A 17,308-nucleotide genomic window follows, 5' to 3' on the forward strand; every position below is an offset into this window, starting at 1 on the left:
TGAAGAATGTTTGTCATCCCCGGTAAATGTCTGTGGAATATAAGCAGTTTCCCCAAGGATAATCATTTATTGGCATAATATTTTACAACCATTAATGTCTTAAGACAGGGGTCAGCAAACTTAAACATTCAAAGAGCCATTTGGACCCGTTTCCACAGAAAAGAAAACATCGGAAGCCACAAAGGTCCTAACCGGAAGCCTCCTGTTCAATTCTGCAGCTGACCGGAAGTTCAGTTCCCCCACCATAGAGTCTCCTCCTAGTGCAGCATGCTTTTTCCTCTACCTGTCATAACCGAAAGCCCTTTCAATTGTGGAGACAACTGGAAAATCCTCCCCTTGCCATAGAGTCTTCTCCTGGCGCGCTGTGCTTCTCTCTCCCCCCCCCCCCCACCGGAAGCTCCTTTCAAAATTGTGCTGCCGACTGGTGATGGAACCGCAGCAGAGAGAGGAAAGAGCCACATGTGACTCCAGAACTGCAGATTGCTGACCCCTGTCTTTAGAGGTCCGGTCCTGCTGTTTCCATTTAGAAATGCTGTGTTTCTCTAAAATATGTTGTGAGAATCCAAAAGTAACACATTAATTTGATTCACTGGATCAAACTGATTTCCATGGTGTTAAGAAATGCCACATTATTGTTCAACTTGAAAACCAACCCACAAGCTCAGAGATTGAACCTTCACCTTCCTTTAAAACTGAAATAAAGTATTGAATACTTGCTTGTTGAACTTAAGGTGAAATATGTCTGAAAAATGAAACTTGAAGAAGATGCAGAGATGGAGTGGATAGCTTGATACTGTATATTTATACGTCAGAAAGATGAATGCATGCCACAACATGGCAACCTAGCATGCAGTGTTCTAAAAGCGAATCTGATTGGAGCCTTACGTTAGCTTCTGAATCATTGACCTTTCCCATAATTAATCAATCAATCATTCATTTCTGTGTGGGTGATGGTTTGCAATCACTGAACAGCTGGGCATGTTTGAGACCTATATTTTGGTGGTTTGCTGGTTGATACATGGGAGTCAGCTTGCAAATTGCATATGGTCAATTTTCCACATTCCTTTTTAATAAAAGTTCCTTTAAAGTACAAAAGTTATAGAGGAAAATCAGAGAGGGACTGTTTCACCAATCCAAATCTCTTCCTGTCTCCCAGGTCTTTCCTCCAGTATGTCGGAATGTCACCACATACCGCAGCATACTACTCCGCAATGTGGGCACGACAGCTATAAGTTTTAACATTGGCCGAGAAAAGTGCCCTTCTATCTTGGTTAAGCCCACCTGTGGATCTATTATTCCAGGAGCCCATCAGATCTTTTTCCTTTCAACTTGCCCCACAGAAACAACTATACAACAGCATACCTTGCTTTTGAATCTCAATTTCTGCTCTTCTTTCACACAGGTAAGCAAGGAAATGCCAATTTTTCTTTCTATTTTTTGCCCAATTTTATTATGCAATCATGCCCCTTTCCTCTTCTTGGCACCCTGTCTCTAGTAGTTTTATTTTCTTTTAATTTAATTTTGGTAAATCCTTTAAAGCTGAAGAAACTCTTGCTGTTCCATACCAACCTAGGAACTAATAGATAGCTTAACAAGGATCAGTAATTCAGATAACTCCTTCATTTATGGCAATGTGTTATTTTATAATCCCTTTCCCTGCTTCCTTATCTAAAGAAGTGGGGAAGAGAGGTGAGGCTTAGGAATGTCTGCAAATATAATTTCCTATTTTTACCAGTTCATTAGAAAAAGGAAGGAAATAGGCTTATCCTCCCTGATGACATCCAGATCATAGAGCCTAATACTTTTTGGGGAGGATGGTTGCTGTTTACCATCCTTTGATAGTTGTAACTTCTAGAATTCTTGCTTTTAGCTCAGCCTATATTTATCTATCTATCTATCATATTTATATGCTACCAATCTCCCAGAAATGTTTTGTACAAAAGCCCATAAAAATGTAATCACAAAAAGCATGCTACAATTAAAACATCAATATTATTATGAAAAAAGGGCTAGAGAGAACATTAGATGTTATATCCAGTGTAGCCACCCATTAAGAGCCGAGGTGGCGCAGTGGTTAAATGCAGCACTGCAGGCTACTTCAGCTGACTGCAGTTCTGCAGTTCGGCTGTTCAAATCTCACCGGCTCAGGGTTGACTCAGCCTTCCATCCTTCCGAGGTGGGTAAAATGAGGACCCGGATTGTTGTTGGGGCAATATGCTGACTCTGTAAACCACTTTGAGAGGGCTGAAAGCCCTATGAAGCGGTATATAAGTCTAACTGCTATTGCTATTAAATCCCCATATCCATGAGATCTTTAAGGCTGTTGACATAATTAAGTTTTGAAGGACTTCCAAAAGGACATCCAGGATGACCCCTGTCTCCGGGGGTGGTGGGGAGAGGATAGAAAAAGGAGGATGATCCACAGGATGAGCACTGTTGCAGAACAGGACCATCTACTAGATTAACAGAGGGGATCTGTAGCTTGCCTCTTCTGCCAGATCTGATGGGACAGGCAGAAGTAATTGGGAAAAGGTAGTCCCTCAAATTACCTAGCTCCATGCCATGAAGAGGCTTAAAAACAAAGCCAGCATCTTGAATTGGATCCAGAAGCAAATTGGAAATGAATGCAGGTTGTGGATCAGATATGTAACATGTGTCATTCTAGGGTCACATATACCATAGCTGCCCTCACTGTTGCATTTTATACTAGCTGAAGCTTCCAGATTCCCTTCAATTCTCTTCAAGGCCTTTTTTAAAAATCTGCTGTGGATTTTCCTACTTTTCCACACATACATATTGCTTAGTTGCTTTGATGGCCACTAGCTACTCCAGAATCTTACTTTGGGAGTGGAAATGGCACAAGGCATTGTCCATGTCAGGGGCAGCTCCATGTAGAGCACACTACAGTAATGCATTCTGGAGGTGACCAGGACATGAGTGATGGTGAATAGGACCTCCTGATCCAGGAATGGGTGTAACTGACACACAACATGAAACTGAGCAATGGCGCTCCTAACCAAAGTGGCCACCTGCTCTTCAAGTAGGAGTTGCAAGCCCAGGAGCGCCCCCAAGTTGTACACTGAGTCTGTCTGAATAGCACAACCCCATTCAGTACCAAATATGACATAGTCCCAGAACTAGAAAGCCTTAGAATTCAGAGCCACTCAGTCTTACTAGGTTTCTGTTGAACCCTGTTATTCCCCATCCAGATCCCACAGACTTCAGACAGCGGGACATCATCAGCATTGCTTAACTCACCAGTGGCAACTATGTATAATTGGGATCATTTTCTCTCCCACCCCCAATCTTCCACATGCCTTCATTGGCTTCTGTCAATGTCTAGCTTTTTGTCATTTATCAGTCCTAACCCTTTGCAGTTATGTATGTTTAATGGCATTTCTAGAACTTCAAAGTATTAGAATTGATTCAATGATATTATTTATTATTATTTATTTATTTTATTTGTTAAATTTCTAGGCCGCCCAATCCTGGAGGACTCTGGGCGGCTTACAAAGAAAGAAAGAAAAAAAGCAAAATAAAAGAATAATTAAAAAATTTCCAACACGCATACATTTCTAATCGGGACTGGACCTTTACAATAAAGTCAACAGCCCCAGGCTTGCCGGAACAGTCAGGTTTTAACAGCTTTTCTGAAGGCCATGAGAGTGGGTAAGGTCCGGACCTCTGGGGGTAACTGGTTCCACAGGGTCAGAGTAGCCACAGAGAAGGCTCTCCTCCGGGGGCCCGCCAGCCGACATTGTTCGGCTGACGGCATCCGAAGGAGGCCCACCCTGTGGGATCTTATCGGCCGTTGGGAGGTGTGTGGCAGTAGGCGGTCTCGCAGATATGCTGGTCCTGAGCCATGTAGGGCTTGAAAGGTGATAACCAACACCTTGAATTGCATCCGGAGACCAATTGGCAGCCAGTGCAACTCGTGGAGGACAGGTGCAATATGGGTGTATCTTGGTACACCCAAAATCGCTCGCGCGGCTGCATTCTGGACTAGCTGTAGTCTCCAAACGCTTTTCAAGGGTAGCCCCATGTAGAGCGCATTGCAATAATCCAGCCTTGAGGTGACAAGGGCGTGAGTGACCGTTTGAAGTGCCCCCCAGTCCAAGTAGGACCGCAATTGGTGTACCAGGCGAACCTGCGCAAAGGCCCCCCTGGTCACAGCTGACAGATGGTGTTCCAGTGTCAGCTGTGAATCCAGGAGGACCCCCAGATTGCGAGCCCTCTCTGAGGGGTGTAAATCTTCACCCCCCAGGATCAAGGACGGACTGTCTGAACTGTCCTTCGGGGGTAACATCCATAGTCACTCGGTCTTATCGGGATTGAGGACCAATTTGTTCATCCCCATCCAGATCCTGACAGCATCCAGGCATCGGTACATCACATCCGCCGCTACACTGAGCTGGCACGGGGCAGATAGATACAATTGCGTATCATCTGCATATTGATGGTACTTTATCCCGTGCCATCGTATGATCTCACCCAGCAGTTTCATGCAGATGTTAAATAGGAGGGGGGACAGGACCAAACCCTGCGGCACCCCACACTTGAGGGGCCTAGGGGTCGACCTCTGTCCCCCGACCAACACCGACTGCAACCTATCGGAGAGGTAAGAGGAGAACCACCGTAAAACGGTGCCTCCCACTCCCACCTCCTCCAGACATCGCAGAAGGATACCATGGTTGATGGTATCGAAAGCCGCTGAGAGGTCAAGAAGCACCAGGATAGAGGAATGCCCTCTATCCCTGGCCCGCCAGAGATCATCGATCAGTGCAACCAAAGCAGTTTCTGTGCTGTACCCAGACCTAAAACCAGACGGAAAGGAATCCAGATAATCCGCTTCATTCAAGGTCTGTCGGAGTTGAAGCGCCATCACCTTCTCAACAACCTTCCCCAAAAAAGGAAGGTTGGAGACAGGATGGTAGTTTTTCAAGGCGGCTGGATCCAGGGAAGGCTTCTTGAGGAGGGGTCTCACCACCGCTTCCTTTAATGGTTGCGGGAAAGACCCCTCCTGCAAAGAAGCATTGGTAATCACCTGGAGCCTGCCGCATGTCACCTCCCTGCTGGTCGAAACCAGCCAGGAGGGACACGAGTCCAGTAAACAGGTGGAGGCGCTCATCGCACCCATGGCCTTGTCCACATCCTCAGGGATGACAAATTCGAACTCATCCCAGGAAATCCGACTTAGACTTACCCTCGGCATCTTGGCTGGTATTGCCCAAGCGGAGTCAAGGTCTTTCCGAAGCTGAGTGATTTTATCCAACAGAAACTGAACAAATTCTCAGCTCTTCCCTGCAGGGGTTCCCCCACCCCCTCACCTTTCAGGAGGGAGCGGGTCACCCTGAACAGGGCGGCTGGGCGGGATTCCGCGGACGCAATAAGAGCGGAAAAATGCCTGCATTTTGCTGCCCGTATCGCCACTAGATAAGTCCTAATGAAGGCTCTTAGTAGTGTTCGATCAGATTCAGAGTTACTAGTCCTCCAACAACGCTCTAGGTGTCTCTTTTGGCGCTTCATCTCCCGGAGTTCCTCGGTGAACCAAGGTGCCCTCCTGGATCCACTGCCGCGGAGAGGCCTCAGAGGCACAATCTGATCCAGTGCCTCAGTCGCCGCAACATTCCAGGCAGCGACTAAGGATTCGGTCGGATTGTGGGCAAGGGAGTCAGTTATCTCTCCAAGATCCCTCTGAAATCTCGTCGGGTCCATCAGGTGCCTGGGGTGGAACCACTTAATCGGTTCCACCTCCCTGCAGTGGGGGAGTAGTGTCCTGAAGTCAAGCCTCAGCAAGGAGTGATCTGTCCATGACAAGGGCGAGGTCTCTATTCCCCTTAATTCCAGATCATGTCTCTACTGCCCCGAGAGAAATACGAGGTCGAGTGTGTGTCCTGCTCTATGAGTTGGGCCCTGAACTACTTGGGTCAAGTCCATGGTTGTCATGGAGGCCATGAACTCCTGTGCCTCTTCAGAGTGTTCGCCGAGGGACGGTAGATTAAAGTCCCCCAGCACCATTAGCCTGGGGAACTCTACCGCCAACCCGGCTACTGCCTCTAGCAGCACAGGCAGGGCTGTCGTGATGCAGCTGGGAGGTAGGTACGTCAAGAGCAAGCCCACTTGAACCCCTAGGTCCAACTTCAAGAGAAGAGACTCACACCCCACAATCTCCCGGGCAGGGCTCCTAATGACTCCCGGACAACCACTGCTACTCCCCCACCCCTTTACTGGTGTCGTGGTTGGTGGAGCACCTGGAACCCATCTGGGCACATTTCTGAGAGGGGGACTCCTCCCTCTTGGCCCAGCCAAGTTTCAGTTATAAATGCCAGGTCTGCCCCCTCGTCTAATATTAAGTCCCGGACGAGGGGAGCCTTATTCACAACAGACCTGGCATTTAGCAGCAGCAACCTGAGACCAGGGCCCTGATCTCCTCTGCCACCAGGTTCTTGAGCTGAGCCTGAAGGGCCAGAACAAGGAATCGCTGTAATGTAGCAAGTCCTTCTTCCCCGGTAATGGCTAGCCCTACAGCTCCCGTCATATCTGCCCCTCCCAGTCGTAACCGAGATGCTCCAACCCTCTCCCCCCCGTAGGCCCCCCCTCTCTCATGGCCCCCATTCTTCCCGGCAGGCCACACACACCATTCACTCTGGGGCGAGGGGCGGATCCGGGCCCCCATCCACTTCTGCTTTTGCACTCAGTGGAGGGGGCTCCAGGTCGCACCCCCAGACCTATCATGTTCACTCAACAAACATTCTGCACTGACACACCCCACAGTAGTTGTTAAAAAATACAATACAATAAAAAATAGTTAAATTAATTAAATTAAAAGTGGGCGCATTCACTCTCACAATCGTACAATCATACCCTCAGCACACAAGTTAAAACGGCGTTCTTTTTTTTTTTTTTTTTTGGTGGTCTGCGCAGTCTGAGGTGGCTGGGGCCGGAATAATTTTTTTGTTGGGGAGGGGGGATTTCTCGTTCTTTCCCCCGCATAGTCTGAAAATGATGTAAAAGTTTAAGGGGGCTGAGGAAGTTGGTGCTAGTTGGGAAATGCAGGTTCCCCATTCTCTTCGTCCTTGTCCTCCCTCTCTGTGGGGCCATATGTCGCTGAGCAGTGTGCAGAGCAGCCGGCGCGGTAGCAGTTCCTCCTGGCCATTGCCTATGGATTTTCTTCTTGTATAGGTCCAGGTTTTTTTTCTCATTCTTGCTCATGCCAGCTGGGACCCAACTGAACTTCCATGGATGGTTTTCAACCTTGGCTCATTATGTCTATTATCTTTGCTTCATTAGGAGATTTTTCTTCAAAGCAATGCTGAGCCTCTGGCGCTAATCTTGGAAGGTGATGGCAACCTGTACTTCAAACCCACCTGTGTGGGTACCTGCTCTTCACGTACCTTCACCATCAAAAACTGTACCCGACTACCTATGCTTTTCAGATGGAAAATCCAGAAGTCTGACCAAAAGCTTCTGTCTGTCCAACCTGCTGAAGGGACACTACTACCCAGTGAAGCTTTAGTAAGTAGGAAAATTAACATAGTCATTTAGCAGTCTTCCTTGTACCAAATATAATATTATTAGATAACTGCTAACAGTGTATAGTATATAATAATATATCATAAAAACTACCAACAGTGCCTTGCTAAATAATACATTCACACAGTTACAGTTCTACGCATAAAAATAGCAAGAATACAAGCAGGGAGAGAGAAAAGGAAGCTTTCTTTAAGTTCCCCTATAGCTCTTAACAACGTATTGATCCATTCTGAAAGGGAGTGATCTTTGGGTCCTTTAGCCTCTTCTTCTGCGTATGATTTCAGGCTCAGACATGGACCTTCACTCCTGCTGAACAAATCAAATATCTCCTGCGGAGTTGTGTGATAGTTTGGAGAGACCAAGAATTGCTGGATGACAAGACTCCAAAGAGTGTTCGCTACGTTCTGCGAGTCATTGGGGAGGGATCGTTTGGCACCATAACGGTAAGTGACAACATTTGCTTGGCAAAAAATTAATATAGCCCCGTTAAAGAAGGTGGCTGCCATTTGAAGCATACCCATGTGACACTCCGCTATTGAAGAGCTATGGAGTGTAATACGTGGGTACAGCTGCTACATAATGCCACGTAGTCTAATGAAGGATGTGTTAAGCCTGGAAGCCATCTTTTGAATTGGGCCTTCAGGCCTGCCACATTTATTACTATGGGAAACTGGGAAGGGGGATTATATGGAGTGTGGGAAGTATAGACAAAATAACATTCCTTTCTCAGAGAGTCAAGGATATCTTGCCCTGCACCTGGAGTGGTGTGACTAGGAGGTCTCTCCAGTTGGGACGGTGCCTGATTGGACCATGTGACAGACATGTGGGTGCTGGGCAGGGACTTAAACTTTCATTTGGGGAGGGGGCAAACCTGGAAGCTTTCCGATTCGGGTTTTCCCAGATGTGCCAATATGATATGTCTAATAAAGTGGAACTTTGAGGAAACTCAAGCCTCGGAATCTTCTTTTGTTAGGGGTGTTTCTTGGAACCCTGACAGGATGCCTGTTGGATATATTATTGAATTGAATATATGTCTTAATAAAAACGTTGACATCCTTTAGTATGATTAATTACAAAAAGTATTTACATAGAGCAGGGGTGTCAAACTCAAGGCCCACAGGCTGGATCCAGGCAGCTGGGTGTTTAAATCTGGCCCGTGCGGTCAGCCTGGAAATAGCAAAGCTGTTTCCTCCCCCCCTTCCTCCCCTAGCTGGCCAGTGGAGGAGAAATACAATGCTAACCCGGCCCTCGAAGAAATCCAGTTTTGACACCCCTGACGTAGAGTATTTATAATAGATATTTTTTAATACCTTTCTCTGTTGTTTGGCTTGTAGGCAGAGGAGAAACAGATAGATGTTGGCAACATCCTGGTTGGTAGCACACAATCATCTAACCTTGTTCTATTTAACAATGGGTCCTGCTGCTTAAAATATGTCCTTAGTGTGGAACAAACAATCACTGGACCATGTGATCCTGAGGAAGTTGCCAATGATCCCTTAGGTATTTACTGTGATTGGAACATTAATCTATGGTTCTTTGTATCATTGGAAGCCTGCCCTTAGTAATTCCATTGTTTCCTTTCTTCTTCTCTCACTCCACATTCACAGCAATAGATCTTGATCACTACAAAGGGACAGTTTGGGCTCGGGGAAAGATCAACTTGCAAGTAACTCTAAAACCAGCTCACCGGCTGCGCTACATGTGGACAATCTATTGTGCCATTTGCACTCCCAAAGGTAAGATTCTGGGAATAGCTAGTGACCATCAAAGGTTCCTGGTGTTTGCTGAAGTGCCTGTTTAATCCAGTGATTACCATAATTTCCAGAGTGCAAGACACATCTTTTTCCCTCAAAAAAGAGCCTGAAAATCTGGGTGCATCTTATATACTGACTACAGCATTTTCTGCCTCCCAAAGCCCTGCCCTCTTCACCAAAATGGCCATGCACAGCCTTTAGGAGGCTTTCAGAGAGCTGCTGGGGGCTGGGGAGGGCAGAAATGAATGAAAAACAGACCTTTTTTGCTTAATTTTGTCCCCCAGCACCCAGGGGCACTCTATAAGCCCCCTAAAGGCCATGCATGCACTTTTTTGACAAAAAATGGGGTCGTTTTTGTGCAAAATGGACCATTTGGGGGGGCATCCCCCAGGAGCACTCTATAAGCCTCCTAAAGACTCTTCGTGCCCTTTTTTTGGGGGGGGGAAATGGGCCTGTTTTTGTGAAAAACGGGTCATTTTTGGGAGGTCTGCAGAGTGCAAAAGCCTTTTTAAAAATTTTCCTCTTCAAAATCTTGGTGCGTCTTATACTCCAAAAAATAGGGTACTTTGTTTTATATGCAATATATGGGGACTGAAGAAAAAAAATAGAACGGATCCCCCTTTTTTCCATTGGTGGTGGAAGATGTGAAGGACTTACCAAGGGAGGTAGAGATATTGTTGTCTACTGCCTTAATTGATATAAAGGAGAAATAAGATCGTAATTAATTACAAGCAGCGACTGAAAACCAAGTCCTTTCCTTACCATTTCCTGCATCCCAAATGCCATATGGTTGTATTTTGGATAATAAGGTTGACTTACTGACTGTTTTCTTGCTTCCCTTGCAAGCTGCAAACCCTTTGGGGGAAAAGCTGCCTGTTTGCTGTGTGGTAGCAACTGGCATCTACCCTTCCATCTGCATCGTTGATGCCTGTGGGACAGGCAGTGCCTCTGGCATCAGCAAGCTGCACCTCTGGAGGCTCTTTTCTTTGGAGACACTGAACCAATATCTGGAGCGAGAGCCAACACCACAAGAGCTCACTTTCCGAGTGCCCACCAGACACAGGTAAGAGTCCTGTTTTTCCTACTAATTTTTAGTTGGTGATGCTGATGCTGGTGGTGGTGGTGATGATATCCATTCAATCATGTCTGACTCTTGGGGATTCTATGGAACAAGTCAATACAATACAATACAATTCCAGAGTTGGAAGGGATCTTGGAGATCTTCTAGTCCAACCCCCTGCCTAAGCAGGAAACCCTATACCATTTCAGACAAATGGCTATCTAACATCTTAAAGACTTACAGTGTTGGGGCTTTCACAACTTCTGAAGGCAAGCTGTCCCACTGATTAATTGTTCTGTCAGGAAATTTCTCCTCAGTTCTAAGTTGCTTCTCTCCTTGATTAATTTCCACCCATTGCTTCTTGTTCTACACTCAGATGCCTTAGAGAATAGTTTGACCCCCTCTTCTTTGGGGCAACCCCTGAGATATTGGAACACTGCTATCATGTCTCCCCTAGTCCTTCTTTTCATTAAAGTAGACATATCCAGTTCCTGCAACCGTTTTTCATATGTTTTTGCCTCCAGTCCCCTAATCTTCTCTGTTGATGTTGTACTCTTTCTAGAGTCGCCACATTTTTTCAACATCATGGCGACCAAAACTGAATGCAATATTCCAAGTGTGGCCTTACCAAGACATTATAAAGTGATATTAACACTTCACGTGATCTTGATTCTATCCTTCTGTTTATGTAGCCTAGAACTGTGTTGGCTTTTTTGGCAGCTGCTGCACACTGCTGGCTCATATTTAAATGGTTGTCCACTAGGACTCCAAGATCCCTTTCACAGTTACTACTGTTGAGCAAGGTACCACCTGCACTGGTTGTTCGATACCTTCTGATCTTGCACTGCTCTGGCTGGCGTCCGCTTTGATGGTGACTTAGTCTTTAGTTCCTCCATACAGAAACACTCTTGATTACATCATAGTCTGCAACCAATACTTTCTTTCCTTTCTTTTCCTTTTTCTTCTTCTTCAAGCAAAACATAAGAAAATACAATATGTAAACAAGCCAGATTCTGGGACTATTGAACATAGGAACAATTCCTCCTCCGTTCTTCTCACTTTTCATTTCTCTTCAACATGCAGCACTCAGCGAATCCCCCCAGTTTACACACCTGTCATGGTGGATTTCAATTTTGGAGCAGCTCCAGTTGGATGTGAGTCCTCTGTGGTTGTGCTGATGATACAGAACAATGGAACAATACCTGTAAAATGGTATGTAATCCTCAACCACTGACTTAACCAGGAATAGCTTCTCTTTAGAGTTCAGAATTTTTGCATTTTTTCTTCCTCCTGCGCTTGCATTTAGGATGGATCAGATAAGAATCTTCATGGTATGGATTTAATTTGGGGAAAGTTTTCTCTGCCGTTAAGCACAAATATTATCCCTCATGCTTAGTTTGTTTAACAGGCCAAGTGGTCTGATTTATAGATAATATTGAGGCACAATTCATGAATATGCAGGTAAAGAAAAATTCTATTAGAATTTTGTCTTCAGTGTTACTTAATTCTATTTCTGGTGTTCAGAGCGTGGCTGTGAATGTAAGATTTGGCAATGGAACAAGTTATTTGGGGAAATAGAAATGGGCTCTTTATTGCTTAAAAAGGTTTGCTAGTGAGGATACTATAGCAATGTCTTTCTTGCATTGAGAAGGAAAATGGACTAGATGGATACCATCTATGTGTCACCAAATCAAGCTAGCAAAACAAGAGGCCACACTATGAGCAGAACGGGTCTTTTTACTGGAGTCACAGTTTGGCACGTGGTGATCAATAGAGTAAAAGGGTTTCTAGCCAACATTACTGGCTTCTACTAGCCAGCTGGCTATATGGACTTAGCACACTCCTCCCTCCTGTTCCTGGTTGCTCCCGGCTGGCTTCAGCAAGTACTTAATTGGCCTGGCTCCAGCAAGCGCTCTTCGAGCCCAGTTGCTCTTTGGCTGGCTCCAGCGAGTAGGCTTCAGGGCTGGATGGCTTCTGAACCAACTGCAGCTCGCTTGCCTTCCTGGTTCCTCTCCTAGCATGAGTCCCATCACCCAACACCCATCTGTGGACCCATACATCCCCCTCACCCTACTACACCATTGGACCACAGTGCTTCTGCCAGTGAAAACAGGCTCCCAAGCTCCGTTTTCACTGGCAGATGTTTGCAGGAGGCCACGGCAGCTGAAAACGGAGCTTGTGAGCCCGTTTTCGCTGGCAGAGCGCTTGGGTCACCACAGGCGCCCCTGACAGGAGTGATGTTGAGCTGGCCATGCCCATCCTGGCCATGCCACCCCCGCCCCTGCGGTCAAACAGAACCCTGATGCGACACCCCTGCTGTACAGCATTATGTAAGAGATGTTGTAAAGTTCTTTGGGCGCCCTGAATCTGATTCAGTGGTGGGTTGCTAACTGGTTTACTACCAGTTCGCTTGTGCTTGTGCCCACGCTCACAATGCTTCTGTGCATACATAGAAGCAGGTGGGCAGAGCCTTCCACCACCGCCACTACCAGTTCAGCCAAACCGGCCCGAACCGGCAGCAACTCATCTCTGATCTTGGTTGATCATAGCCTGGATACTGGATAAGATAAGAATGGGCCATTGATACTCATCAACTGAAGGGAGAATGATCAGAGCCTGCTTAGCAATGAGCACATTTGTCAGCTGGACACTCTCCTGGCATTTAATGTCAATTCTGTCTTCTAAAGATTGGATCTATGCATTTTCTTCCTCCTTTTCTGGGCATTAACTGCTTTTGTAGGGATTTTCTGTTTCCTTCTGACCAGAAGATTGACATGGAATATTGGGCAGAAAGTACTGAGTTTGATCCCAGTGAGTTGCATCAGATGCGGATCCAGGATAATCAGCTTTTCACCATCGTTCCCAAGTCAGGAAAACTTCCTCCAGGAGAAGAGCAAATTATACACCTGTCTTACAGGTATTTATGTACTATAATTCCTTACTTATGTGAGAGCTGAACTCACCCAAATGTCAATTTCAGCTCCTATGCTAGATAGGCCACACCAACTTAACTCATAGTTTGGGACCCTGTTATGATCACCTGAAGTACGAAATTCCAACAAAGTTCTCTCAACACCATTCCCAAAGCAGAGGATTGCATGATTTTACCTTCTCCTGAGCTCAGGTTTCAATTCTTGAATTTATTTGAAATCTAAGGCAGCCGTAGGTTAACTTTACACTGTTCTTTCTTATCTACTGCTATCCTTGTGCCCAGGATGCTCTTTATGCAACAGCGCATTTCTGCAACAGGGAAAGAATTGTTCCTGATCTCTAATTTGATATACGTAGGATTCATCAGTTAAAAGAGTTTGGAATGGTTTTATGTGTGCATTTAAAAAATATATATCTGTTTTTCCTTCAACAGACATGATTTCATTGGCACTGACCGACTCCCAGTCCTACTAAAAGTATCCCATGGTCGAGAAATTCTGGTATGATATTAAGTGCAGAGGTTCATAAACTCCCCAGGAGGAAGTGATATGATTCTTCCCTAAGGCCGCACTAAATTCTTTGGCAGCTATAGCTATAGGAGACTGGTGAAATGTCCTTGGACACAGTGTGTGCTTTTTATGAGTCACATACTCACCATAACATATCTGAGACCTCTAGTTTTTCATCCATAAGTATCACTATAGTTACCCTTTCAGGCACTATGGTAGTTGAATAGTACTGAGAGCACAATTTTCTATTTAGCAGTTACTATTTGAAACAAGTGTTGTCTTATGATTTGATGCACTTTCTCTTGGTGATAGTGACAGTCAAAAGAATGTGATTTTATCTCCGTGGTTTGTGGATGGAGACCAAGGAGAACTAATCCCAATTTGGTATCTTTCTTGAGAAAAATATAAATCACATTTTGCTGATTTTTATTTGATATGATTCCATTTTATACTGTTAGTGGTTTCATCATCTCCTTGATCTCTGAGGTTGTTCTTAAGTTGCCTTTTCTACTTTGGCCCACCCTAATTTTTCAGTTAAAATCCAATTCCCCAATGATACCTCTCTCCTTTTTTACTGACCTTCTATTAGATGCCCATTACACATTCAAGATTTGTGTGGAAGTACTGCATTCCTTTTCATTTTTATTTGTTTTCCTCTTCCAGGAATTCAGAATTTTCAAAAATCTGAAAATCCAGATTTGTGTCCACATCAACCCATGGCATGAGATTTAATGATGAGAATCCTTGAGAATGCTAATGGGCTACTCTCTTTAACTTTTAACATTTTAAAGAATGAGAGTGGGGGAAAATGCTATTTGTGGTTGCTATGAATGCAGCTTTTATGGTGCAAGAAATAACCCATTATTTCATCTCTCTTCTTTTTATTCTGTGTCTGCAGCTGAATTTCATTGGCGTGACCCTGAAGCTGGGATGCCACTACATTCACTTCACTTCAGCTAAACATATGTTCACACCTATTGCTATTGGCACATATAATTCTCCCAAACAGGTGAGTCATCAAAAACCCGCCTTGTATCTTTAACTGCTTTTGATTTGTTGGTGCTGTCTCCTCCATCTTTACAGGGAGTTAGGATCCATCCAATTTTTCTCCAATGAAGGGACCTAGATAATTTCAGAGGGAGTTTGGGATTTTTCCTTGGGAATCTGGTAGGCAGTTCCACCAAAGTCTTAATTCCTGCCTGGAATGGGTGTGTGATGAGAGCCTTGGACCAAATTGTGCCTCTTCAGTCTCTTCATCTTTATAGACTTAGCCCGTTGGACTTTTAGTTTTACATCTCTCCCCCCGGACTGCGACCATTACCGTGGCTACCATCGTCCATTACCACTCCAGGAACTTTATCCTAGCCATCTCGACTATTATTTCTCTTATTCCAGGCTACTAGAGAAAGAGGTCACTTTAGCTCCCTCATATCGTGCCAGCTTTGACCGGCCTATTGTGCTGTCGTTTCTATGAACTTTTGTCTCTATCTACGGACTTGCTCGCTTATTTTAACATCCTTTTATACCTGCACAATTTTTTTCTCTGTAAGTAGTGTGGATGAGTATGATTGTAAGTGAATGATCCCACTTTTTAACTTGTGTAATTCCCCTTTATTTTATATTGCTGTAATTTTTAAATTTTTGTGGGTGTGTGAGTGAGTGAGCGCTTGGGTGTGTATGTGAGGATTGGGATTGGAACCGGTTCCCCCACACTGAGTGCTTCGCAGAAGTGTTGGGGAATCTGGGCCTATTCCCAATCCCAGGATGTTTGATTCGAAGGGCCTGTCAGGGAATGCGGGGGCTATGGGGGTGGGTGGAGGGACCACAGACACAGGAGTGGGCCGGAACATTACGGTCTTAACAGGGAGGGGCAGATATGGCGGGGACTTTAGGGCTGGCCATTACCGGGGAAGGAGGGCTCGCTACGTCATAGAGATCCCTCCTTCTGGCCCTATGAGTCCCACTCCAAGGCCAGATGGCATGAGTAATCAGGACCCTGGTCTCAGGCTGCTGTCACTAAATGCCAGGTCTGTAGTTCACAAGGCTCCCCTCATCCGGGACCTAATTTTAGACGAGGGAGCAGACCTGGCATGTATTACTGAAACCTGGCTGGGCCCGGAGGGAGGAGTCCCCTTCACTGAGATGTGCCCAGAGGGTTTTCAGGTGCTTCATCAGCCGCGACCCCAGAAAGGGGTGGGGGTGTGGCTATTGTTATCCGAGAGTCTCTAGCTCCTCGTAGGATCCCTGCTCCGGAGCTTGTCGGGTGTGAGTCCTTGCTGGTGAAGTTGGACCTCAAGGGTCAAGTGGGCTTGCTGTTAATGTACCTGCCTCCCAACAGTGTTGCAGCAGCCCTCCCCTTGCTCCTCTCGGAGCAGTGGAGTTGTGATCTTGGTTTGAGGGGCAGTGAGATCTTATCCCTGTCATGGTCGGACCACTACCTACTGAGGCTTGACTTTCGGAGACCAAACCCCCACTGTAGGGAGGAGGAACCGATTAGGTGGTTCCACCCCAGGCGCCTTATGGACCCTTTGGGCTTTCAGACGGAGCTTGGCGTTGTTCCTGATACCCTCGCCCGCAGTCCAGCAGAGACTCTGGTAGCTGCCTGGAATTCAGCAGCGTCAGAGGCTCTTAACCGGATTGCGCCTTTACGGCCGATCCGAGGCAATGGATCCAGGAGTGCTCCTTGGTTTACTGAGGAACTCCGGGAGATGAAGCGCCAAAAGAGACACCTAGAGCAACGATGGAGATCCAGTAAGTCTGAGTCAGACCGAGCACGTTTAAGATCCAGCATCAGAGCCTACCTTCGGGTAATTAGGATGACAAAAAGAACGCATATTGCCTCTCTAATAGCTTCCACTGAGTCGCGCCCAGCCGCCTTGTTCAGGATAACCCGTTCCCTCCTGAACAGGAGGGATACGAGCGATCCTTTGCAAGGCAGAGCTGAGGAATACGTCCAATTCCTCGCGGATAAAGTTGCTTGGCTTCGGACGGACCTGGACTCCAATTGCGCAGAGCCAGCCGAGGCACCAGGGGAGAATCTGGAACGACATCTCTGGATTGATTTTCAAGCTGTTACCCCTGAGGAAGTGAACAAGGCCATGGGAGTTGTAAGTGCCTCCACATGTGTGCTGGACCCGTGCCCCTCCTGGCTGGTTGTTAACAGCAGGGAGGTGACACGGGGCTGGATCCAAGCGGTTGTTATCGCCTCCCTTTGGGAGGGGTTCTTTCCCCCCGCTTTAAAAGCGGTGGTGGTGAGACCCCTTCTGAAGAAGCCATCTTTGGATCCAGCCGTTTTAAATAACTATTGTCCAGTCTCCAACCTCCCCTTTGTGGGGAAGGTTGTTGAGAAAGTGGTGGCCTTTCAGCTGCGGCGGTCCTTGGAGGAAACCGATTATCTAGATCCCTTTCAGTCGGGATTTAGGCCTGGCTACAACACGGAAACAGCCTTGGTCGCGCTGACCGATGATCTCTGGAGAGCCAGGGATGGGGGTCATGCCTCCATCCTAGTGCTCCTTGACCTC

General features: G+C 46.2%; 1 protein-coding gene across 2 annotated transcripts in view; it reads left to right on the forward strand.

The window, feature by feature from the left end:
• Positions 1 to 17,308, forward strand: part of CFAP65 (cilia and flagella associated protein 65) — a 54,893-nt gene that overhangs the window by 16,123 nt on the left and 21,462 nt on the right. For both annotated transcript variants that reach the window (XM_014057161.2, XM_087713042.1), the window contains exons 13-22: positions 1,157 to 1,402; positions 7,291 to 7,515; positions 7,818 to 7,976; positions 8,868 to 9,033; positions 9,141 to 9,269; positions 10,134 to 10,350; positions 11,431 to 11,559; positions 13,088 to 13,264; positions 13,712 to 13,778; positions 14,686 to 14,796. In XM_014057161.2, coding sequence (XP_013912636.2) covers positions 1,157 to 1,402; positions 7,291 to 7,515; positions 7,818 to 7,976; positions 8,868 to 9,033; positions 9,141 to 9,269; positions 10,134 to 10,350; positions 11,431 to 11,559; positions 13,088 to 13,264; positions 13,712 to 13,778; positions 14,686 to 14,796 — 1,626 coding nt within the window. The remainder of the gene's footprint in view (positions 1 to 1,156; positions 1,403 to 7,290; positions 7,516 to 7,817; positions 7,977 to 8,867; positions 9,034 to 9,140; positions 9,270 to 10,133; positions 10,351 to 11,430; positions 11,560 to 13,087; positions 13,265 to 13,711; positions 13,779 to 14,685; positions 14,797 to 17,308) is intronic.

This window comes from Thamnophis sirtalis, unplaced genomic scaffold, assembly GCF_051295495.1.
Source record: "Thamnophis sirtalis isolate CommonGarterSnake01/CBP01778 unplaced genomic scaffold, rThaSir2_p1.2 scaffold_1, whole genome shotgun sequence".
Classification (NCBI taxonomy): Eukaryota; Metazoa; Chordata; class Lepidosauria; order Squamata; family Natricidae; genus Thamnophis; species Thamnophis sirtalis.